Below are 25,356 nucleotides of genomic sequence, written 5' to 3'. Positions count from 1 at the left end.
GGCTTTGAAAAATGCAAATTCTCTGGTCAAAATGCAAGCTTTTCATGCGCTTGCTTGATACGCAGGTGTTTTTTAAATATATGAAATGCAAGGAACAGGCAGGTTTTAGGAGAATTTCACCTAGATCAACCCTTATTATATTCATCACATGAATATGGACATAATCAAAATTGATGGTGTTCAGTAATTGTAGCTAAACCTGCATAAAATCATTACGATACAGATATGGGTTTGCTCAATTTGGCATTTAGCAACTATATTAGTGATTTGTCACCAACCTCTATCTTATTTCCTACTGTTGCAATGCTACAATACAAAATGCCGCACATGCAGAGGGTTCTGGAGATTGAATAGAGAAGGTATGAAAAGAAAAATGTTTCAACTGAAGAAGATGTTGTTGAATAAAAACAGCTGATTTGTGAGGAAGTTTCACAAAACAATGAAAGAGCCAATTGTCTGTGAATCCTCCCGCCGACACATTGCCCATTTTCTTGTGTCAGTGGTCCAAAAAGTGTTGGAAACAAACTAGCTCAGCAGTTTATAATTCATTCTACGGTGCCACTTGAGGGTCTTTTTGGCCTAAATACACCAAGTTCAGTTGCAGCAATTGAGCGCTCTGTGGGCCAAACATACTGCATGCTCTTGTGACGGCCTTTTCAGTCCAAGAAATGTGATATTAAACAGAACAACCCTTCAATCACTTGTGAAATGTTGATGAAAGCATCATATAAGCAGAGGTAAAAAGATATAATTACATTGTGCAACACTGCTTGTTTGAGATTACAACCCGAACACAATGAACCATCTGTTCTGTCGCTGAATTTCTGTCCAAAAGAGTGCTGAAAAGAACTTGAAGGGACTTAATTTGTGCAAACTTATATACAAAGAAAAACACAATGTGAGTCCGCCTCTAGGATCACTGTATGCTCTTATCAGACAAATGAACATAAACATAATTTCATTTCACAAACAGACAGATCACATTATAAAAAACATCCCTCAGCTTAAAGCATCCTCCCGTTGCCTATGACAACTATGTTTTTATCATGGTTCTCAGCAGTGGCAGCAGCTTTGTAAAAAGCAATGAGAGTTGTTCCTTTTACACTCATGAATTCCTGAAACTATCAATTGTTAAATTGTAAAAAAAAAAAAAAAAAAAAAACCCGAAAGATGTGTTTCTCAACAGCAGACTGAATTCTTACGGCTGCCAGAAGTAGAGCATTTCATTTTTTATCTTCTGTTTTTTTTTCCCCACAGCCGTATGTGGACGTAGACAGGGTTAAGAATGTGGTCTTTGGTCCCTGAGTGAGGGACTAGGCTCTGAACCCAGGTCCAGGTCCAGGCTCTGAACCTGACAGACTATGACTGGCTGGTGGTAAATATTTAGCAGATAAATCAATAAAGGTCACAGCCCGAAGCAGTTGGTTACTTTTTCAGACTATAACCTTTGGCCTTGGTGTGCTGGTTGTATACTACGTCCCTGCTGGATGCAACCCACTCCCTCTAACTATGGCCATCACATTATAGAACCTAAGGGATCTATGTGCAGAAATGGGATATAATATTTATAATTGTGCTTTTCTTGGTGTATATAATCACCTGAATTAAAATTGTTACATTTTTATTACTGCAGAATGAGCCATTTATACAATCTCTCCAATAGATGCAGTAAGCCAGTACACACTGGACCTTAACAATACAAGTGGTTATTTTTAATGGCTCTTATATTATTCTCAAACTTCATTATTTATTGGTTTATTTTGGTTCAATTGTACTGACCCATTTTAATCTGCAGCCTCATAACTGTCTTGCTGGCAAGTTTTCTGAAGTGCATGTGGACTTGGTGAGCTACAAATGAATAACCCTTCGTTGGTTCAATAAAGTCGTCTGATACTGAACCTCAAAGGGTCAATACTAAAACTCAGAGGGACATATTAAAGCTACAGGAGCTGAAAATCGAGGGGGGAGAAATGTCAGAATCCAAAAAAAATTCTACATATAAATATAGATGACCTGATGCTGGAAAAGTGGTGACACTTTTTGAAGTGAGCAGTAGAGCCTGAACACTGATTTATAATTAAAGCCGTCAGTCTCATATTTAACCAAGACTACTGTCTGAGAACAACTATGAGTGGCCAAAACCTCCCATCACAGGGTAGATTTACAACAGCCTGAGTCCAGAAAAGTGGGTCGAAGTTGTGTTTTTTCTCGGACCACATAAATTAAAAAAGGCAAGCATGGACATTTTACCTTGTGATGCCAAAACCTCTCAAGATCTGCATTTGTCTTTCTTTATTTTCAGTTACATACAGTTAAGCCCAGAAATATTTGGACAGTGACACAGTTTTCATGATTTGGGCTCTGCATACCACCACATTGGATTTGAAATGAAATAACTGAGATGCAACTGAAGTGCAGACTTTCAGGTTTAATTCAAGGGGTTGAACAAAAATATCCACTGAAACATTTAGGAACAGCCATCATGTCAGGGGCTAAAAAATAACTGGACAAATTAGCATTACCATAAATAAAATGTTCATTTTTAATACTTTATTGAGAATCTTTTGCAGGCAATGACTGCCTGAAGTCTGGAACCCATGAACATCACCAAACCCTGAGTTTCCTCTTTTGTGATGCCTTTCCAGGCCTTTACTGCAGCTTTTGTAAGATTAAAGGGTCTTTCTGCTTTAGGTTTGGTCTTAAGCAAGTGAAATGCATGCTCAATCAAGCTGACATCTGGTGATTGACTCAGCCATTGAAGAATATTCCACTTCTTTGCCTTAAAAAACTCCTGGGTTGCTTTTACAGTATGTTTTGGGTCATCGTCCATCTGTACTGTGAAGCAACATCCAATCAACTTTGCTGCATTTGGTTGAATCTGTATATACCTCAGAGTTCATCCGGCTGCTTCTGTCTTCTGACACATCATCGATAAACACTAGTGACCCAGTGCCGTTTGAAACCATATGTGGCCGTGCCATCACACTGCCTCCACCATGTTTTACAGAAGATGTGGTGTGCTTTGGCTCATGAGCTGTTCCAAACCTTCTCCACACTGTCTTCTTCCCATCATTCTGGTACAGGTTGATCTTTGTTTCACCTGTCCAAAGAATGTTGTTCCAGAACTGGGCTGGTTTCTTTACATATTTTTTAGTAAAATCTAATCTGGCTTTTCTGTTTTTGAGGCTGATTAATGGTTTGCACCTTGTGGTGAACCCTCTGTATTTGCTCTCATTAAGTCTTCTCTTTATAGTAGACTTAGATACTGATACATCTACTTCCTGGAGAGTGTTTTTCACATGGGTGGATGTTGTGAAGGGGTGTTTCTTCACCATGGAAAGGATCCTGTGATCATCCATTACTGATGTCTTCCATTGACGTCCAGGCCTTTTTGCATTTCCAAGCTCACCAGTGCAATATTTTTTCTCCTCACAATGTACCAAACTGTTGATTTGGCCACTTTTAACATTTCGGCTGTCTTTCTGACAGTTTTGTTCTATTTTTCACCCTAAGAATAGTCTGTTTCACTTCCATCAAGAGCTCCTTTGACTGCATGTTGTGGGTTCACAGCAACAGCTTCCAAATGCAAATGCCACACCTGGAATCAGTTCCAGACCTTTTATCTGCTTAACTGATGATAGACTAACAAAGGAACAAGGAACAAAGGAAGAGCCCATGCAGCTTTAGAGTCAATTGTCCAAATATATTTGGTCCTTTGAAAAAGAGATGGCTACATATTTTAAAGCTATGATACCTAAACCCTGTCTCCAATTTGGGAGTAAATACCCTCATATTAAAGCTGAGAGTCTGCACTTTAAGCCCATATTGATTATACAATTGTATCTTGCATATGTTTTGGTAAACAGCTAAAATAACAAAACTTGTGTCACTGTCCAAATATTTGTGGGCCTAACTGTATGACAAAAAAACCCCACTTTGTTAAATAAACTGAAATTTTAAAAGTCCAATTCAGCAGAGAAGAACACTGTCACACAGACCTTAGAACCTCAAGTCCTGATAAAAGTAAAAAAAAAAAAAAAAAAGTATAACATGATAGAAATGTGCCCCACCTCTGTTTATTAAATACATACATCAAAACCTGTCATAACAGACCGGAAAGCCTTGTATCTGACCTGAGACTGTAATAACAGAGGAAAAAAGATGGGCCTCCAGATCACTTAAAAGAGAAAAAATAATCAGTGACATAGTGTTTTTAAAGAAGTTCAATGTACGTCTATCTGAGCCGACCTCAGTGGCCAAAAGTGGTATTACAGCTTTAAAATTTTCGAGCCGAGAGCTTCACCCCTTAGTTTTGCCACATTTTCAAAATGCACCCCTATTAAGAACAGCTTATACTTAAACAACTAATTCCACCATTACCTCACACAATAAGCAGGTAACAAGTAAAATATTTACAGGAAAGAGATATTTTGTTCCCATCTTTGTCAAACAAGGGCATCCCTGGTTCCCACTCTGTATTGCATCCATGCTCAAACATTTATGGATGGTTCAAAAAGTTTTGGTTTCGGGCAACGTATGTGAAAAAGAAGTGAAAATGATCTATTGCTGTTTGTTTGCAGTTGCTAGAGGGACTGAATGATATCAATCAAAATAGATCCACGTTGGCATATAGGTGACTACTAATGAGTCTTCTTGATTTTTGGTTTACATACAAGTCTTTGGGAGGTGATCCAAATTGGAAAATTTTCACACTGTTTCCACCGCTGACTCCTGTCAGACTTATACATTATTTGTTCCTCTGTCTCCAAGTCAACACCCATCGTATTTGGCTCTCTCCACCGCCTACCATCTATGGTCATTACTGATAGCTCTGCCGTATTAAATGACCGATTCACCCATTAATCATCTGTTCATCCATACATCTTAGGTTCTATTCATCATCGATCCGTCCCCTCTTGTTATCATCCGTCCCTCCCGCTTCCTCAACTCATCTCCCCCAGCCCCCTCTCCATTCATTCATCCAAATCTCAATCCCTCCATCCCAGTATCGACCCACACACACATTCATCTACAAATATATCACCTATTTTTCCCCTCCTTGTCCTCTCTTGGCACCAAGTTGAAGGGCTGCTACGGCGAGACTTAACATGCTCCACTACCTCCGCCGTCCCCGTACATAAACACACATGTACACGCATACAAACACCCCCCCACCCCATAGGACGCAGACACAAAGACACGCAGACATCATTTTCACAGGTCCCTGAACAACTCAAATGGCCCGGGAGATACTGTGCAGAGCTGCGAAAGAGAGAATAAAGGAAAGTGAGCCCGAGAGCAAGATTGAGAGACACAGACAGGGAAAATTACAACAACAACAATGATACAGAGGGAGAAAAATATAGGGACACAGAGCAAGAAAATGGGGATGAATAGAATCCAATGGGACACAACAGAAAAACACAGGTTTGTTATCAACTGTAGAAAATATGATGAACTTCAATGACTGTCTAAGGAGATGTTTTATCATGGGTAAGCTTATAGCAGCTGATGTTAGAATTTATTTATGTAACGAGTAAAAACAGGATAAAAGAAATTATCACCGCTCCCGCCTGAAAACTCAATTTTCAGCCTTTTTAGTAACACACAAACTGCTCATACCTTTTTCTTTTCCTGTGCTGAGTCACTTTCCCAGCCCCTAATATCCATTAAACTCAACAATCTGAGCGTCATTCCGATACTGTGGCATTTCCCTCACCAAATAGGAGGTGTTCATCTGACACCAGTCATATCTCCATCTCATAATTATGTGTAATGACGCTCGAGGCATTGCTTTGCATTCGCTCGCTGTTATAATTCAAGCACTGCTTTGATGTAATAAGATCAAAACGACTGCGCAGGCGGAATATCAGGATTCATGGCAACAACAATAGCAACAACTACATCAACAGGATATGAGTTCTCAGAGAACAATAGAGGAGTGTTTCACCTTGAGGGGTAAATAAGAATAGAGGAGCAGCAAGGAACGGGAAGTCAGCACCAGAACAGAGCTTAAAGCTTATTAAAACAAAACCGAAAGATAAGCAAGTGTCTGTCTGTCCCTTATGTTAAACTGTCTGTCTGTAAATACTGACGCAGCAGTATTTGCCCAAACACCATCTGATGCTCATCCATCAGCAGTGGTCACACACAAGGTCAGCTTCCAGTTTTGTCGATACACATCTTAGCTACTTGCCTCGTGCACTCGCTCAAGATATCGCCCGCTCAAATCCAGTACATGACCTTTTCGCCGCACGTTTGTCGCCTCACTTTCCTGTCCCTCTCCACTGCAAACAGTCAATACAAAACTCAAAAGATGAGGTCATGACTCGGGGAATATGATGCAGGGAGATTGAAATTGGCCACAAGATTGCTCTCAAGAAACAAGCAATGTGATGTTATGGGCTGCAGAAGCGTGTCAGGGCAGTCAAAAGCTGGAGATTAGGATTTGGAGGATGGAGTGATTGTAGCACTGACAGAACAGCAGTTTTTGAAAGATAATCAAAGAGCTATGAAGAACTGAAAACATTACTTACCATTATCATTTCAGTTGTATGGGTCAATAACTAGCAAAGCACAATACATAACAATGCTATTGAATGTCTCTCTCCTCTCTTACCTTGACCTCAAACCGTGATCAATGTCTATGTGTAGAATATGTATAGAAAATACAAGGAAAACTTAAGCACACACAGTGGTGCAGTGATTAGCACTGCTGCCTCACAGCAACAAGGTTCTGAGTTCAAACCCAGCATTTCTGCCTTTCTGTATGGAATTTACAGGTTCATTAGCCATATTTCCTACCTCTACTGCCAGTATTAGAAGAAATAGCCAATGTTCTGTTACTTGCAGTGCGTGATAGTTTTCTGGCATTGCTGGGTAAGGATTCCATAATTCTCTTCCAGCATACTGTAATTCATATGGTCTAAGATGCATCTGCTCTTTGTTGTTTTTTTCAGGCTGTAGAAAACATACCCCATGATGCCCAGATGTTATATAATAACAAGCGTTTTCAGAGGTAGGGAGGTTAAATATATAGCTGATAGCTGTATTTATCACCCGCTGATCAGATTCTGTCAGATGCAACCTGAACATTGCTCCATTATAATTCCATGTTTTGATGCAGAAGCTTCACTTTTCCAACTGTATTTAAGTTTATTCTTTTGATTTAAAACTTCCATTTTAAACAATTGTTAGTTTTATTGTTTTGAGTGTTGATTTTAACTCAAGTTAGCAAAGGCTGTTTGTGGTTGCATGTGGTTAAATTACAGACGGTGAACATTTTGGCCATATTTCCCACCTGTTCTGTCAGTATTGGAATAAATATTTGACATTCTGTTGGCAAGACTGTCTGATGTTCCACATCCTTCTCATGTACAGCAAGTTTTATTGTTGAAGAAAGTTCAGTAGAAAATGTTGTGGTAATTCATAATGTATTTTTGTTTGGGAAGTTTTTGAAAAACTTTGAAACCCCTGATTTAGACTCATCTGGAGCCTTAAACTACCAGGTGAACTGTATAGCGGATGCTTTCTATTCAAAATTAAATGTCTGACTGGAAATAAAATTCGATCAGTACTTATCTGATCGACTTAAAGGCAATCGAACAAGTTGCAGAGCCAGTGAATCGTGTTAAACGGCTAATCACGCAGCTAAACCACCTGAGAAGTAATGGAAAAAAATCATAATCAAGGTAAGCTTGATTCATGACAGACTTTGTGGAACATTCTGCCACACAGTAACATTACACCCACAGCTCATCTGAAGTCGGCCATTAGCTTGTCACTCAATCTGAAGAGAGGGACCCACAAGGAAAGTCAGTGTATAACATGAAGCCCCATCGATTGCATTGGAGATCACAAAACCGTTTATATCTCAGTCCTTTGTTCAAACATATTTTTAGAACCAAGCCACTCCTAGTTTACAGAACGATAAACTGTTGAAAGTACTTTTGGGGCTTCGTGTTTTGACTATTGAGCCTCTACAAAGCTTGTAATACTTCCTTTCATGCACAGCTTCCTTGTGTCTTGCATTAGAAATGAAGTAAATAGCACTGCTGTGAAGAGAAAACACCTTAGAAAGGAAAAGAACTGGGAATGATGTTAAAAAAAAAAAAAAAAAAAAAAAAAGCCTATTATACCTCATTGTATGGCAATGTCCTGTATTTAAGTCATGTTTACCTCCGTCAAGGAGGTTATGTTTTTGCCAGGGTTTGTTTGTCTGTCTGTCTGTCTGTTTGTTTGTCTGTCCGTTAGTGTGCAACATAACTCAAAAAGTTATGGACAGATTTTGATGAAATTTTCAGGGTTTGTTGGAAATGGCATAAGGAAGAAATTATTAAATTTTGGTGGTGATCGGGGGTGGGGGGGCCCACGGGGGGGGGCCACTGATCAGCCTTGGCGGAGCTCTGCGCTCTCCGAGTGCTTCTAGTTTTCATTAAAGCAAATCCAACCAAATGCAAAGAAGAGATGAGGGAAAAATAGAAATTTCTTATTAGCGGGCCATCCAGTGCAAGTTTCTTCAGTCAAAAAGAGGCACAGTGAAAAAGATTTGACTTTCTCCTATCTTAAAACTGTTAAACAAGTGGTGTTTCATTAAAACTTGTGTCTTATGCACAGTGTCAGTGTTTATTTATAGTGTACATTGTGTTTAATTACCTGCTGCTGTTTTAACTTTTCTTGTTTTTATTCATTTATTTATGATATTTTTAGGTTATTTTTACATTTTAATTGTCCCATTTTTGTGTGTCTGTAAAGCACATTAAATTGCTGTTTATCTGAATGGTACAATATAAATAAATGTCTTTTTTAAGATTTTTGATTAGATTTGATATCTAAATGTCTTTCCATTCGATGATCTAAACATGGATGCTGTTCGTGCTGGTGCTCATTTTTGGTTTTAATCAAACTTTTGTGCTTTGGAAGTGTGTCACTAACATTAGCATCTATAAAGATTTGTTGCAGCACTATTCAGCAACATTATTATATCTGCTGTTACTGTAGATCACAATCCACTGGGACAATGTAGTGCAGCATTAAAAGGTAGATGTGATTTCACAGTACAGGTGTCAGAATCACTGAGACTATAGAACAAATAATCCAACTGTGTAAGAGTTCAATTTAAAGCCTCCAGTGAGCTGTGTAAGAATATAGATTGAGTCAGCTTTTCCAACTTGAGCAAAAAGATTTCACTTTTTCCCCGATTCCACTCTTCCTTCACAGTTCCACAGACTGTTTTATGATGACAGTGTGTGTTGATACTGTATCATGGTTCTGCTCCCTTTCTCTGAGGCTCCAAATGCTTTTACAAGACATACCACAGTCTCGACTGGGAGAAGAACTTGTGTAGTTTTTAACAATAAAAACAACTAGTGTGGAAAATTGAGGTTTATGAAAAGCCTTTCCAGAGAAACTAGTGAAACAGTAGTGTAGTAGTGAGGCTGGTGCTGCACATCAACAAGTTCTTCAGCTTGGGAGTCCAAAGGGAAATCTCGAAACCAGTGTCTGTACCTTGAGTTTATTGTTGGCAGTCCACCTTAAGAATATTTACATGTTACTAATAGGGTTGTAATGATGTCATGGTGTTACAATTAATCGCGATTTTAAACATCATGGTTAATTAATCATCAAACCTGCCAAAAAACGTCTCATAAAGTACAGAAGATTAAGAACAAAACCAAAGCCACGCCAATATGCTCTTCCCGCACAGAATGAAAGCAATGTTACACAAGCAATGCATTCAACATTCCACAAGTGAAAATGACAGACAAGGAACAAGCTGACCGTCTGTCTCAGGGGGCAAACGTAGTTCTGAATTGTCTTGACAGTAAATATATTTTCAATACGAGCTCACTTTCGTTTCCATAGAGTTTGCGTTCACTACCGTCATGTATGCAGCTTCAGGCTACCATTGCACAACCCATTCAGAACAATCTGGCTGCATTGCTTTGGTAGAGTAAGGCCATTCTTGTCCAGCAGTTCAGACTGTCATACAAGCTTCGGGAGGGGTACCTTATGAATTGATGGCGTAAACAAGCTCTTTTTGATCACAAGGCAAAGTGCAAAAAATAATCTGATGCACCTGTAGAGCGGGGCTGAGACTGTGTATGTGTGTGTGTGTGTGTGTGTGGGGGGGGGGGGGTTTAAAAAGTTAGCGAAGTTTCAGGAGATAGGAAAAAAGTAAATGAGCTTAACAATAGCGGGAGACCTAGGGGAATTAGCACAAGGACATACGGTCGTATGGTCTGTGCATACCCTTTGTGAGGTACGCCTAGCATGGACTGCACCCCCCGTATAAACCCCTGCAAAATGATCATAGTAATCGTGAAACCCCAATTATTTCTCTGATGGTAATCGTAGCAACAAAATCTCTAATCGTTACATCCCTAGTTAGTAGCGACCTATTTAGCATAAATTAAGGAATAGAAGCTCAGGAACAGACTTAATAAACAGTGACCCAATGGCAATGTAATGACCGTGAATTCATTTTACTAATTGTAGTGGTGTATATAACTCGGTATAATTACTGCAGTGCACCATGTAAGAACTAATACAGCATACATTACCAAAGTGTTTCAATTTTATGCTTCTTACTTCTACAATAAGACAGTTCACTAGAGAGTGGTTTCAGTATCACATGGTCTGTCCGCTGTCCCGCCCTTATGGAGACTAGCTGTAGATTCATTCCCATTCATTCCAAATGGAGCAGTGAATGTGATTTGTAATTCTTTGACTCCAAAGTCACCCAAGAAAATACTACCCATTTTCCACAAGCTATATATGCTCTGAACATTCTGACATTAAAATGACATTTTTACGATGCACAGATCGAGAGAAAATTGACTTCGTTTGAGGCCTGTCTCGGTCTCAGCGACAAAATCTCATGAGATCTTGCAGCATAAAGGTTGTCTAGAGGAGAAAAATGAACAGGGAAACAGAACAAATGACAATTATAACAAAAATAAGTAAAACAAGATAATAATGTATTACTATCATATTTACTGTGTTCTTATTAATCTACTTTCATCAATACACATGATGTTTTCAACCCTTTGACCATGCCCACTTAGGAGACAGGAAGTGAACCACTTCATATCACTGATCATATCACCATCTTCGTATAATGGATCTTTACTTATACTTTATAATAACAGAGAGAAATATTTTTACCACAATGCTAAATTTAATTCATACTTAATTAACTGTGACTTTTTACATTAAAAACAAATGATACACAATTTGATGCAGTATTATACTACTAATCCACCCAAAACTTTGCCATTGATCAAAATTGATTCCTCATAAAATGTGCATTGAAAACACTAAAATGATCTTTGTTAGTCATTAAACAAAAACATTCTACAATAAAATAACACCTTGAAAATAGCCATTCTGCTCAATGACTAGACCCTACTTTAACTTACGATGCTTTAAATTATGTTTTGCTTAAAATACGTTTACTTGAGTAGCATTTTGGTTTGAGAATGTTTATATGTAATGGAGTATTCCTACACGTTGGTACTTCTGCTGTATTTTACTTTCGATATCATGTCCTAATGCAAATGGAAGAGGAGTTTACCCTTTTTTTCTTCACTAATCTGCTCATTTCAGATGCTGTGTGAAGTGTTTTGATGGTAGAAGAGTTAACTTTCATGTGTTTTAAGCAGAGAAAGTTGAGGAAGCTTTGCACTAGTTTAACACAGGTTAACGAAGACATGGACAGGTTTTCATCTCTCTGGTGCCCAAGCTAGGAGTAGGAGTGAAATACTAAGTCTTTAAAGATCAATAAGTGGAGGCTCATGGGAGGCGAGCTGTGCCACCTCCTGCTGTTCTGTGATGCACCTTGTCATAAGGCAGCAGCAGTTAAACATCCAGGCTGGGAGGCTTCAACAACCCAGCCCTTGGACACATTCCAGCGTAAAAAAAAACACTTTCCTACACGTTTTCCATTTCAGAACTTTGGTCCTTTTCCAAACTTTAATGTATTGACTGCGCTGTGCAGAATTATCTACTTTAAGCTGACAGTTTTTGGACTCACTTCTTTTGCTGATGGACTTTTTTTCTTTCTGCATGACAAACGTGGCGCCACACTCAACTGCTGTGCATAATGATTTCTTTCCCTTATATATTCCCTAATATACTTGCCTATTTACCTGAAGACCAGATGTTTTGGTGTAAGACTGCTCATCTTTGACAGTTTCAGTTAAATTAGACGTGATTTAAAAAATGCATCTGGAAGATGGTAAATGTTGAGTAATTTCATTAGTGGTTTTATTTAGTTCTGAACATAATGAAAGCGAGGCAGACACACTTTTCTTCGTGTTGGGTTTTTCGACAGTCCTCTAGAGACAACCATTCACCCTGACAGCAGACCACCGTGTTTATATACTCAGTGTTCCTATTAAAAGCAGTGTGAAGATATTTATACCTTTTTCTACAAAAATGTGTTTAGTGTGCAAAACATGAAGCAAATTTGAAAAGAATTTAAAATTAGTAATTACTTTGCAAAGAGCAAAAAGCCAAGGCATTGTTTCATTCTCTATTTGAAGTACAGGAAACAGATCTTCCTGTTGGGCAATTAACAAATCTGTTAGCAGAGAGCTTATCCATGTCTAGGAACTATGATAAAGTGCATCACAGAACAAAAGCAAAAAATAAACTGAACCATTGAGTTGACTGTCAATAGTACTGTAATTGCTTTGGGAGCATTCAGTCACTGCAGATATAATACCTGCAGCAGAAATATTACTTCTGCACTCTTGCAAAAATGGCCACAATGCAGCTACTTTGTCTTAGTACTGGATGATTGGCCTGCTGTTTCCCTGCCCTTAGCTTACAAGCATCTGTAGCTCAAATAAACCAGCAAAGCTTGTAAAGGCTATTAGTGAGTGAGATGTTGGGGTGTTGGTTTTAAATTGGAAAGGATACAGACACTTATTTTGCAAGTTTACTCAGAAGCAGAACCACAGTGCAACTAATGCATTACATTTGTGGAGTATCTGTACTGGCTGAAGGATGCACCACAAATAGTTGTGCAGACATTCATAGCGATGTATCTGAGCAATGTTGGTGTTGGTGTAAAATGAAAACAATCTCTCTCCTCACTCCTTCAGCTAAGATTCAGCACTAATTTTCCAATATTCTCCCTCGTTGATGACTAGTTTCATGGCTTTGTAATACAGAAAATACCACTGGATACAGGAATTATAACAAATTGCTCAAAAACAGCTTGCTTGCTGTGAATGTAATCAGTTGTAACATAAGAAAATGCAGAATTTAACAGCACTGAGGATGCTAGAAGAGACAAAAAGGAAGCCTTGCCTGATTCAGTTTGTGAAGTACACTGACTGAACAGCTGGTGGTCAAGGCCAATGCATCTTTAGGAATGTGATGACTCAGGAAAGCATAGAGTGACTGGAAAGACCCAAACTATGGTTGGGCAATATACTAAATTATTCAAAGTTTTTCTTACTGAAATCGTAAAAAATACCTCAATTCTGGCTCGACACAATCTCAAAATGCAACCTGTTTGCTTTTTGTAATGCACTGGTTAGGAAGGGGTTTCTCTGTTCATAAATGACATACAGTTAAAGTGAGGAAAGAATATTTGTTGCTGGGAAGTTCTGTATTTTGCTTATACATTAATGTTTCAATCACATCTTTGTATTATTTAGCAAGGACAAAGAAAAAACAAGTACACTTTGCAAATGTATAAAATCCATCAACTGTAGCTCAAATGAGACAGAAAACTGTTTGTCTGAGTTTTAGTGCCCTGTGCTTCGAAACCACTTTTCCCAATTCTTTAAAACACAAAACTATTCAAGATATTTTTGTCAATGACTAAAAGCCTCAAGGCTTTAGCACAGGTCCCCTCATACACTTTCAATAACCTGACAATGTGACAGCAGGTTGGATCTGAAAGGTTCGAGGACTGATGTCAGGATCCAAGAAAATGGAACTACCTCAACAGGACAACTAGGTGAAAGCTTGTTTCATGCGCAAAACCCTATTTAATATTGGATTGAGCTGCCTGTCTAGCCAGTGGCCAAGGTGTGACGCCTGCATTTGATGAAGCAGAGACTGAAGGCGAGAGGAGGTGGAAAAAGATAAAGAAATGATTAAAAAAAAAAGGTCAGAAAGACTTAAGAGTGGGCATACATAAAAAGACAAAGACCTAGGGGAGGAAAGACTGACAAATTAGAGTCCACGTAAAAGAAAAAACGACAGAAAATCTATAGACTCAGCTGAGATGGTGTGTGTGGCCCCCGTTGAAAGCAGAATTGTACATAAAGGATAGCAAAGCCTTTTTTATCTCCCCGAGTTGTGGCAATGAGGAAGGAGGTCTGAAGATTATGTTTGCTGCCAAAATGCAGGAGCTCCGTTCGTTTTCAACTCAAAGTGGATTTGCTGCAAAATGCCATGACTGAAAAATCAACAGCATGAGATGGGATGCATATCCAACCTATTACAAAATAAACTGTGGCTGAAAGGCACTGATAATATGAAATGGGAGTTGAACTGGAATCACACTGGATTGTAGACTGTTTGCAGAGAATTTAAACAGACAATTTATTTCAATATGCAGCCTAATTTAAGAGCAATTACCAAACTAACACCATCAGTAAAGGCTTCCTTTTTGAAAGCCAAAGGAAGCTCATATTTACAGTCAAAATAACTGTGTTTTTGGAAAAATCTAACACATCACAAACAGGTCTGTGTTTATTTTACAAATGCCACTTGGATCAGTGCTGACTTCAGAGCTTGACTGACTACACAGTTAGTGTTTTGCAATCAGGTAACACACATGGCACACATGCAGAGATACAATTTCTGTATTCACGTCACAGCTTCAAGGTGGTAAATTATTCATTTTGTCCCTCAGTGGTGGAAATGTCACAGTAATGGACTGCCACAGACAGACAAACACTGTGTCTCAGATAGCCTATGGCCGCTCCATCAGCCGTTGCTTGTATACAGTCTTAAATCTTGTAAGTCAGTCTTGCTGCGTAATTAGAATTATATGTTATAATGTAATTCACGACAGAAGATGTATCTGAAAATGTGTTTCAACTGTCTGACAGTTAATCTCAATCTCTATGGTGTATTAAATTTGTGTCACTGATTATCATATTATCTCATTGTAACTGCACACAAAGCTGAATTACAAGGCTATAATTCTGCTCTGTTCACTCCATTCAATTAACGTACACACCAAAAGCACAATTTAAACTCCGTCAGCACAAACACCCACCAACCGTCTGCACAAGCTCCACTGAAACAACCAATGACATGAGGACACCGGTTGCCGTCCTGTTACCAATCACGCCATTGGGTGATTTAGTCATCATCTTAGTGACAGCAGCCGGTGGGTGGTTGGACTGATATAGCAACAAGGACTGCAGCCATTGCCACACAGTGAGTCACCAAGGACATATGTGCATCTGTGTGTTTGCATGTGCATGTGTGCACATAAGTGTCTGTAAACACGCCATTTGTTTTGTCATCATCTACTCAATTATTTTTTTTTCCATACACATTTGTCACCACCTTACACACTTTTTCCACAGCGTCATCATTTGTATTGTAATATCTCTGTTACCGTGTGAGAACCTGAGTCTAGGTCAATGAGTGAGTTATTAAAAGCCAGGATCTTTAAATATTCAGGTGGTGTTTGTTTCTAGTTTAGCTGCTGTGACCAGATTTCAATGACGGCTTCAAATTTCAACATCCCTCATGGAACCACTTATAAAAGTTGCATACTAGGTCATGATTGGCTCTAAAATCACAGTGCATGTACATGTATACTTCAGCTGTAACACTCGCTCTACTCGAACTTTTATTACTGGTGATAACAACAGTACTAACTAGGGATGTAAACAATTAATCGACTATCAATTAATTGTCGATAAGAATTTGCTCGGCTAAATTAAATGTCAGTTAATTGCCCTTTTCCATGGCGGGATCTGTGGTGTCAAAAGTAGGGGGAGCCACTGCACAAACTAGGTTTTATCGCTGAAGTTGAATAACAGGGGAGTCACCCTGTCCACCTGTCCACACGTGTCCGAAGGCTGCGCTGCAACGCTGCAACTGGGGTAGCTGGTCATTGAATCTGGTCATGGACGTTGATGAGTTAGAATCACTTTAGGGACATGGTGGAACGAGACACAGACCGACCCGTCTGTTTGTGGGAGCGGTGCACCCCTGCCTAAATACATATGCAAATGCGGAGTTGGCATCAGACCGGTCCCTTGGAGGTTGGTGTAGTCTACAGTCATCTGGACTGTCTAGTCAGTGAGACAGAAGTTATAAGCATCCTCCAGGCTCCTGATCCGGGCCACAGGTACTGTATGTCACACATTATGTCATGCGGTCACCTGGTGGCCACTGGAAAATAGCAGGGGGGGATGGTATCTCCACTGAAATCTCACTCCATCATGTCAGTTAGTGATGCAAAGTCAGAAATGCCCATTTCTTCTAAACTGCCCCTCTTCAGATCCATTCATTTTATTGAATTTCTCTGCAGAATTTATTTAGTTCTACTCCATAAATGTCATTGCCTGTACTGTATCCCTAATGGTACAATAAATCAGTCATTAGGAATATGACATGCTTTTTTCATCAAGTATATAAACAATATTTAGCTTTTATTTTTATAGACCCTATCGAAAGACAAATCCAGGTTCTCAGGAAAACCGTCGCTTATCAATTAATCGTTAATCGATCGATAAGGTCAACCAACTAATGATTAATGGATTAATCGATAATTTACATCCCTAGTACTTACTATTGTCAATTGTACAAAATAGTTGGGTGGCCCTCTCTCTTTTTAAGGCATGATAAACACTCAACCTTTATTTATTTATAAAGCACTTATTGGTCTCTTACCTCCGTACATCACTGCATCACTATCGTTCAATATGGGCACCAATAAAACATGCTCTAATGATTTCATTATCCTGCAAGTACAATCTGTTTTTACTGATTTTGAAAAAATACTTCTAGTCATTGTGCCTCTGCAACATGGAACAACAGTAGAAAAAGCTTAAAATCGCATTATTTGTTGTTTCAGTTCATTTTAACGATTTATATTTTATTGGTTTTTAATTGCTGTTTTGGTTTGTGTTGTTTTTATCACAACTGATGACCCTTGTTCTGAGTGTTATGGTTTTATAATTGTATTTTTTAGAATCAAATGTCTTTTACCTTCGCTAATTTCCTGTGTTTTCTTGGTTATATTGCTAATGGGACCTTCACCTCAATATATTCCAAGATTAAATAAAGGTGATGAAAACAAAACAAAAAAATCAAATACTCCGCCTTCAGCAGATGACTGGGAAAACAGACTGACAGTAGGTGAATTTTCATCCAGTTGTTTTAATTCATATTTTAACCTTGTGCATAATGAAATGCCAGTAATTCTAAAAAGCCTCAGAATGTTTCAAACAAGTTTTGGTACTCGGGAGAGGTGGAAATGTTCATGTTTTGATAAAAGGTCAATGCAAGTACAAGGGAAAAAGATTTAGCAAATTGCTTTGTGTGTCTGCATATTTGGACCAATAAGGAGGCAGCAACACTCACTGAATTAATGCAATATGGTCCAAACCAGAGGATCAGTTCAGGGCAAAAAGCTAAAGCCAGATTCAGGGTTTTGTCTTAGATTTATCAGATGCTCAAATAATAGCTCAGGTAACATGTTATTTTCTGAAATACTACATGTAGATGGTAAAGTGTTGAACCATGATGATGATGGTGATGATGACAAATTTTATTAATATCTGAAGAGCAGTAATAGATGGAAGGTTTCTGAAAATTAATTTAAATGGAAACCTGCCTACACAAAAACTGTTTATTGGTCAGCTTAAATATATATCAATCAACAAAATAAGTGTTCTAATTGTGTAAAGGTCAGTAGCAACAAAAAAACAAAAAAAAACATATTTTTGAAGTCCTCCCAATTGTAAAGTGAAGTATACAGATAAACAAAGAATAATGATTTGTTTTATTTCTGTTCTGTTGGTTTTTCACCACTACCGATGAGTGGGCAAGTGGAAAAACATGCTCATGACAGGAGAAGGGATATGGTCAGTTGACTGCTCATCGCTAACTGGCGAGGGACTGAGCAGTGGATCATGTCTTTTTTTTTTGTACAGTCACAGCCCGGGTAATAAAAATACTGCCAAATCCATGTGTTTGTGAAATCAACTGAAAATACCATGAGCACTGACAAGACTTACATGACTGAGTGATCAGGATGCTGATGGCCAAAATGTGACAGAGGGAAGGAGCACAGGCTGTAGGCATAAACCACTCCACCCAATCTTGCCATTGGATTATGTGTCAGGCAAATGGTCTGTCCCCCCAGTGGTCCTACGAGTGGCTGACCACACGTGACAGCAGTGATCCAGGACTGCCAGATCCGCCTGTTGCATTTATGTGACTGTTTCAAACCTGCCAGAGATGCCTGGGCACTGTAATCCCAGAATCAATACCCAGACAGTGCATCGGTATCTGAAAGAGACGGGTATCCAGCCATACCACGGTTATGTTGGGATAACAGTACTCGGAACAGGGTATTCCATTCTTGAGATGTACAGACTACAGTTGATTGCAAATGCAACATTTGATTTTAAGTTTTTAAGCTTATGTGGTGTTATTTACAGCACCTGAGATCTAATTAATTAAAGATGAACCATCACATCACTTAGTAGAGGCTCCAAATATATAAAAGAGACTGGAATGACTCCTAGATAAAAAAAAAAAAAAAAAAAAAGTATTGACCTAGTATTGATTCAGTGTAAGTCTATATAAATCAGTTTTTGGAGGCGAGGTCCTTACCGTTGGACTAAAACTTGCATTATCAACAAGCAACAGCAACAGAAAAAGTGTGCACTGTGCATTGTTTTCAACAAAATAATAAAATAAAATAAAACACCACTAGTAAGCAATGACTGGAGAAACATACTCACAAGAAGAAAAGTCTATGTAAATCTAGATTTTGCAATTTAGGCATTTCTGCCGATTTCCAGACAGCAAAAAGTTTTAAAAAATCGTTATATTCCCCAGCCATAACATCTACCGAACAGGAATGCTTCTGATTTATCATGAGCTGACAAACGTTCACCCGCTGTGACTGATCAGCGTTATCACACAGTGTGATACCAGTGAGGAAGACATATCTGTATCATGGATCATTGAGGTCTGCTCAACTATGGTGAGATCAGCTATCTTAACAATTACCTTACTAATGAAGGAGACAAAAAAAATGCTGTTAATGATTAAGCAAGACATCAGTTCCACAACATAGGACGCACTGACCAGCATTGTTTTCATTGTCTGTGAGGTCAAGTATTAAGTGGAAGCAAAATACCAAAAGCAATTATCTCAGGAGGGGGTATTGAAGAGTGGAAAAGGGCTGCCTTTTAATTTGTGGTCAATTAGTTCACTTTAACAAAGACGCTTGTTTGCAGTGTGTTTCCAGTGTATGTTTAACAGTGGGTAACTGCAGCCATGCTACAACCTCTAAAAAGATCATCACTAAACATAGATTTTTACATCAGGAGATTTTTGTCTACGGAGCCATGGCTGTAACAGAGCTAACTGTGCGTGGCCAAACTGTAAGTTACAGTAGCATTAGACTTCCAGCATTGCTTGTGGTGGTATCAGCTGGCTTAGCTATTACAACAGTTAACAGAGCAAAACATGTTGTTGACTATGGCATAGCATTAGTTCCACCGCATTAGACACAATGACTATCACTGTGACAGCATCTCATTCAAGAGCACGCACTTCCACACAAAGTCTCCTATTTCACCTACAGAAATCCACAGCATCCTCATTTACAGCACAATGGTGCGTTTCATGTACTGTACAATTCATGTGCCAGCCATCATTCCACAGCTGAAAAAAAAACATGCATATCTATATTTCACAGCACAATAGACCTTTTACGAGCACATGCTTAATAACAAGAGTCACGCACATTAATATCCTACGGTAAATGAGATTTTTGTAATGTACTGTAAATCCTAAACCCAAACACACGCAGAGCTCAATGGTGGAACAGTTATCGTGACAATAGGACTCTAGTTACACGTTGTTATTGTACATGACAGCATGGCCTGACAATCCTATGAGACAAGCGTTTCCCCCTCATGTTTATGCATACATGTACATTTATGAACAATGCCCCGTTCTACACTATCACAATACGTCTTCAGTTTGTACACACTCTTAAAGGGAAATTCCACCCTCAGACCTCCTTACATTGATACATATGAAGAATGTGTGGTGTTTAACCTTCATCCTACTGCCTGGGGCACCCGCAGATCCCACAGGTGTGCCTTCTGTCATATCTCACAGGCGCTTTATTCTATGACTTTGTCGATCAGATTCTCCCTTTTTGCTTAAATCATTCCTTGTTTCTGTATTAGTTTCAGTGTTTTGGGGCGCTGGAGGACCCCTGTCCAAAGAACCCTCTTCCACCTGTGCAATCGGGATGACTCGCAATTTTTGAATATGCAAATAGTTGTTTTACTAAATAAAAATGGATTAGTTTACATGACTACCATCCTATGTTAAGTCATACATTTTCTTGGGATGCACAGATATCCATATTGGCTGATATGGGTTTTAAAAAGTTTATGTCATAGGTATTATTGAATTGTTGCTTATTCAAAGGTAGAAGTGATAACAGTCTGGAAGACTTTAAACCAGTTCAGTTTGTCTAATTTTCATATATGTATCATGAAGGTTTATTTATTTCCCTTCCACAACAAGGGGGAGATTAATAAGAACAACTGGTGCCTGGTGGCAGGGCCCATCAGGCACACTGTGATAACTCCCAGTGGTTCTACACATCTGTCATTCAGCGTGCTCACGAGAACATGTTGCATACATGATCTAGGACTAGACTCACTGGCCGACCACAGCCAATTTAGTTCACACTCATTAACATTCTAGATTAATGCAAAAGTAGGGCACAGCAATTTTTGATGGGTCTCCAACTCATTTTTTAGCAAGAGACAGCATTTTCACCAACACAGAGTTCGTGCAAAGAAGAAAAATGAACTCGCAAACGTCACAGGTAGCAAAGTTTAGTCTGGTTTAGTTCTTTCACTGTCACACAGACTGCACAGACACTCTCTAGTGTCAGCAGTTACACATCCTCCTGCTGTATGCTCACATCACGTGTTTGAATCCAGCTGAATTCACTATAAAGCTGTTCTGTTCTATTCATTTTTCTGTTCTCAGACAGCTGAATGACTATGAAACTCTCATTTATTTTAAGCATAAAGGCTGCATGTTAACCAACAGCCCCATCCAAGCCATGACAAAACCTTTATTTCATAATTGTGACGTCAGTGGATAAAATGGTGGATGTAATAACCTGACCCCAGTTTTCAACTATTTCCCAGTGAATATTAAATAGTATCTCTACTATGTAGTTCTAACAGACAAATTATTCAGAGTTCAGTCATTGTTACCACATGAATGATAAAATAATTAATTATTAACTGCTCAATATTATTTGCTGTAATCAGTCTAAGTTATCTCATTTCCACTGTTTTCCTACCACGACCAGGACAGTAAAATATAGATCCTACATCTGTCTGAGTGACGTCTTTGCTGACAATCATGTTTGTTGATAACTTAATATGAATTAAACCTCCTAATAATCATAGGCTTTGTTGTTTCATTTGACATACAGAAAAGCATTTTCTTGGCTAACACTAATCTATGACGGTTTTCATCAAAATAGTTTAAAAAAATTCATCTGGAAAAATAATTCAACAATTCTTATCTAGCATCACAGCCTAGTGTAAAGTGTGAAATGCTATTCAGTCTTTTAGATGATTTTAACTTGCGTTGGTTTATTCTTGGGGGCCCCAGGGTCACTGATCGTCCTTGTTTATTAAGTATGTTAGTTGGATGAAGCATTAAACAAATGCGGGGTATATTTTGTGAGCCGAGGTATCGCTTTGCTTAAACCTCCCTTTTCTGCCTTTCCTTAAGGTAGTGATTGCTCAGTTTCTTGGCCTACAGAGATTCCCAACTTAAGTTATTGCACGTACTGTAGCTGTTAGTCTTGTTGACACTGTGCGCTGTAAGAAAGCTCCCCTGGTTTCACACGAGCCTAGAAACTTTAACATTTAGAGAAAGTGAAAACCACGCACCTCGACCAACATGTCCTGTAAATCATATATATTACGTTTTATGAAAGCTGCACTCATTAATATCTCCATATTACACATGCATCAAACAGCCTAAACATATTATACTGGTGCTGTTTTCTATCCACAACCATCACGCTAAAGCTTGAACCTAAGCTTTAATGAGCATCTCTGCCATCTTAGACTTTAGAGCCCTGCATTATATCAAACAGACAGGAAATAAATGAAAAGCTTGTGTCCAAAACATTACGCTCTGTGTTATATAACATTCAAGTTTTAATTAGAAGGGCTGATTATTATGCACAGACAAAAACTTCTTAAAAATCCATTAATGTTTTCACCAGACAATGGGTCATTTTGTGGTTTAAATAAGATTCACACAAGACTAAGTAGACAATTTGCCAATGGCTGCTTTGTTTTAAGCTCTAAGTGTGATTTTTATTTGAATATATTAGCATACAATGGCAATCTGATGAATCATTTGTACTCCAGCTTTCACATCCTCACACGAATGCGCACAAACACACCTACAGATCCATGCCTCCTCCCTGTTGTCTTGCCTGGCACCAGTTCGCATTGACACAGATGGTGATGGGAGAAAGAGAGATACAAAGAGACGGGGAGGGAGTGGCGCCACGAGTTTATACCCGATCTGTTGCCCCTCCTACGTACATCTATACGTTCTTCTTCATAAATCACATGTACCTGTGCCATACATCTATCCGTCTGCCACCCATACCTCAGTTGTCCTGCACTGCCTCCATCTATCACTTCAGCCTCCTTCCCTCCATCAATCGTCTGTAAGGACTCACAGTACAGTCTCAGATTCCCCACCAACAGTCACTCACTCAATCCACCGATTCATCAATCTGTCTCTTAAAGCTCTTCCTTCTTTGTATCATGACCTTTTACACATCTATTAACTTCTGAAATGTGACCTTTCCATCATCCATCTTCTCCCCTCCACCCATTTATCCATCCAACCCTTTGTTCCACGTCAAGCAGTACAGAATCACAAGTCGCCAAATTACCCATGTTTCTAGTCTGACTGCCTGTAAAAACTTGCTTTGTATGTTCGTGGATTCATTTCTCTTCTGATTGATTACTCTCACACTGTGACGTTAACACTTACCAGCTGCATGCCACAGATGAAGGCCAGTGTACACCTGCCACTACAGCACCCCATGGCGTCCTCCTCCCTCTCTCCAGTGGTCCACTCGCAGACGAACTCACAGTAACTCCCAAATCTCCAGCTGGACCTTCAGATCCAAAAGCCCCCAGAGGGCTGTCTGGCTGGCTGGCAGCCCAGGCAGAGGGGACTTGCTGCACGGCCTCGGAAGAACAGAGCACTGCCCCTGTTCCCTTTGGAGCTCGGAAGAATAAAAAAAAAAAACCCACAAAAAAAAACACCTCCTAATTCATTCAAACAGAGGTGCTGCTGACAGGTACACAACCTGCAATGTGGTCACCTGGATTTCCAGCAGCCGCCACGGGGTCAGGGATCAAAGCGAGGAAGTAAGACCTTGAGGGAGTCACAAATTGCTGTCGATGTGGCTTCAGACAGAACCTTTCAAAGCAGGATCAAAAATAAATCAGGTGCATTTTGACACATAAGCAACACACACAAAGAGATATTCAAAGGGAAGTATTTCTGATCATGTGGGTCTCTTGAGGCAGTAAACCTGCATTAAAGCTTCTTCAGTTCTGCTCACAAAGGTGCCACTTGTCCTGGTTTCACCTGCTGAACTAGAAAGTCCAGATCACGTCCATTAGTTGCATCCTTATCACACATTAACACGACACTGATACAAACCCTGAACTTGAAAAGCAGAGACAGAGAGAGAGATGTGGAGATTAGATGGACAAGACTACAGGATATTCACTCCCAGATTAAAACGCTCTCTTGTTTAATAATCCGATTAAGTTGGATTTAGCTGAATGAAACAACCTAATTTTTGTTTTAGGGTGGAGAAAACAAGTGAAAGTGGTCCCTGCCTGTTTCTCCTCTGCTCTCCTCTCCTCTCAGGGGAAGTAACGGGCAAGCGTCGGCGACATCCTTTAGGGTTCATTCATACCGTTCACAAAATTCACAAAATGTTACCTTCACGAAACGGCTATAATCCAGTGTTTTTTAATTTTTTTGGTCTCTAAAATGATGTTCGTCCACTCTGAGAACGGTGAGTAGAAATGTCGCGAGGATGTTATGATGTGTCAACGGCCACTCCAGACGCTGCTTTCGGTGTGTGTTTTGGCTAAGTCCCTCTCCGGTTCATCTCCTCCTCAAACACAAACCCGTTTATCAGCCGTGTTTTCCGTTCACTCACCTCCTCCACCGTCCGTCCGTAAATCTCTATCTACAACGTGAAATACACACCAAGGCATGTCCACATTTCGGATGGAGAGGGTCAGGGTTGAAATATTAAGTCTGAGTAAACGTCCCTCACGCGCTTGGTTAAAAAAAAAAAAAAAAAAGAAAGAAAGCACACATGAGCGAAAAAAAAAATAAATTAAAGGTGAAGTTTAGTTTGTCCTCCCCGGGGGTTGTCTTCAAGGAGTGTAGAAGGGGAGACAATGGGAACCGGGATGGACCAACGGACCGAGAGAGACAGCCGAGAGGAGCGTCTCCCGCCTGCCATCTGTCAAAAGCCAACTAACAACAAGATGGCGGTTCCGGATGAACCTTTCAAAATAAAACTGTGTTTATTCCTCAGGTCATATTAATACGCAATGAACACAGCAAGAAAATCTATTTATGTATGTTTTTATGTACAAAATAAATAAATCATTAAAACTACAAAATGATATCTCCTAAAAATTATATGCTTCAAATTATCGTAGTCACATATTACTTGTAAATTTCACTGTTTTTTGTTTTGTTTTGTTTTGTTCTTCACAAATATATTTATTGGTTTTAAGGGCTGAAGTTGTTTAAGAGATTTTTGTAAAAATAATGATAATAATAAATTAATAAAAGAAAATAAAAATAATGCTGATGGTTTTATAGCAGTTTTTTTGCGCATATAACCAGAGCGTGCAGTAACAGAGTATAAAACACATGTAAGAGTAAGGATTTCAAAATATAACTTAAAAAAAAAATTCTTGCCAAATTTCATGCCAAAAGCTGTAACACAGCCAAAATGATCACCAAATTAAATAAATAAATAAATAGATAAATAAATAAATAAATAAA

At 39.0% G+C, this 25,356-nt stretch overlaps 1 protein-coding gene across 2 annotated transcripts in view; it reads right to left on the bottom strand.

Annotated features, from left to right (window-relative positions):
* nkain2 (sodium/potassium transporting ATPase interacting 2) overlaps positions 1 to 24,798 on the bottom strand; it is a 118,493-nt gene extending 93,695 nt beyond the window's left edge. For both annotated transcript variants that reach the window (XM_030128955.1, XM_030128956.1), the window contains exon 1: positions 23,299 to 24,798. In XM_030128955.1, the coding sequence (XP_029984815.1) occupies positions 23,299 to 23,352 (54 nt within the window). In that variant the 5' untranslated portion in view covers positions 23,353 to 24,798. The remainder of the gene's footprint in view (positions 1 to 23,298) is intronic.
* Positions 24,799 to 25,356: the final 558 nt, after the last annotated feature.

The sequence above is a fragment of the Sphaeramia orbicularis genome, chromosome 24 (genome assembly GCF_902148855.1).
Source record: "Sphaeramia orbicularis chromosome 24, fSphaOr1.1, whole genome shotgun sequence".
Lineage (NCBI taxonomy): Eukaryota > Metazoa > Chordata > Actinopteri > Kurtiformes > Apogonidae > Sphaeramia > Sphaeramia orbicularis.
The sequence above is the reverse complement of the archived record's forward strand: the minus strand, read 5'-3'. Positions and strand labels throughout refer to the sequence as shown.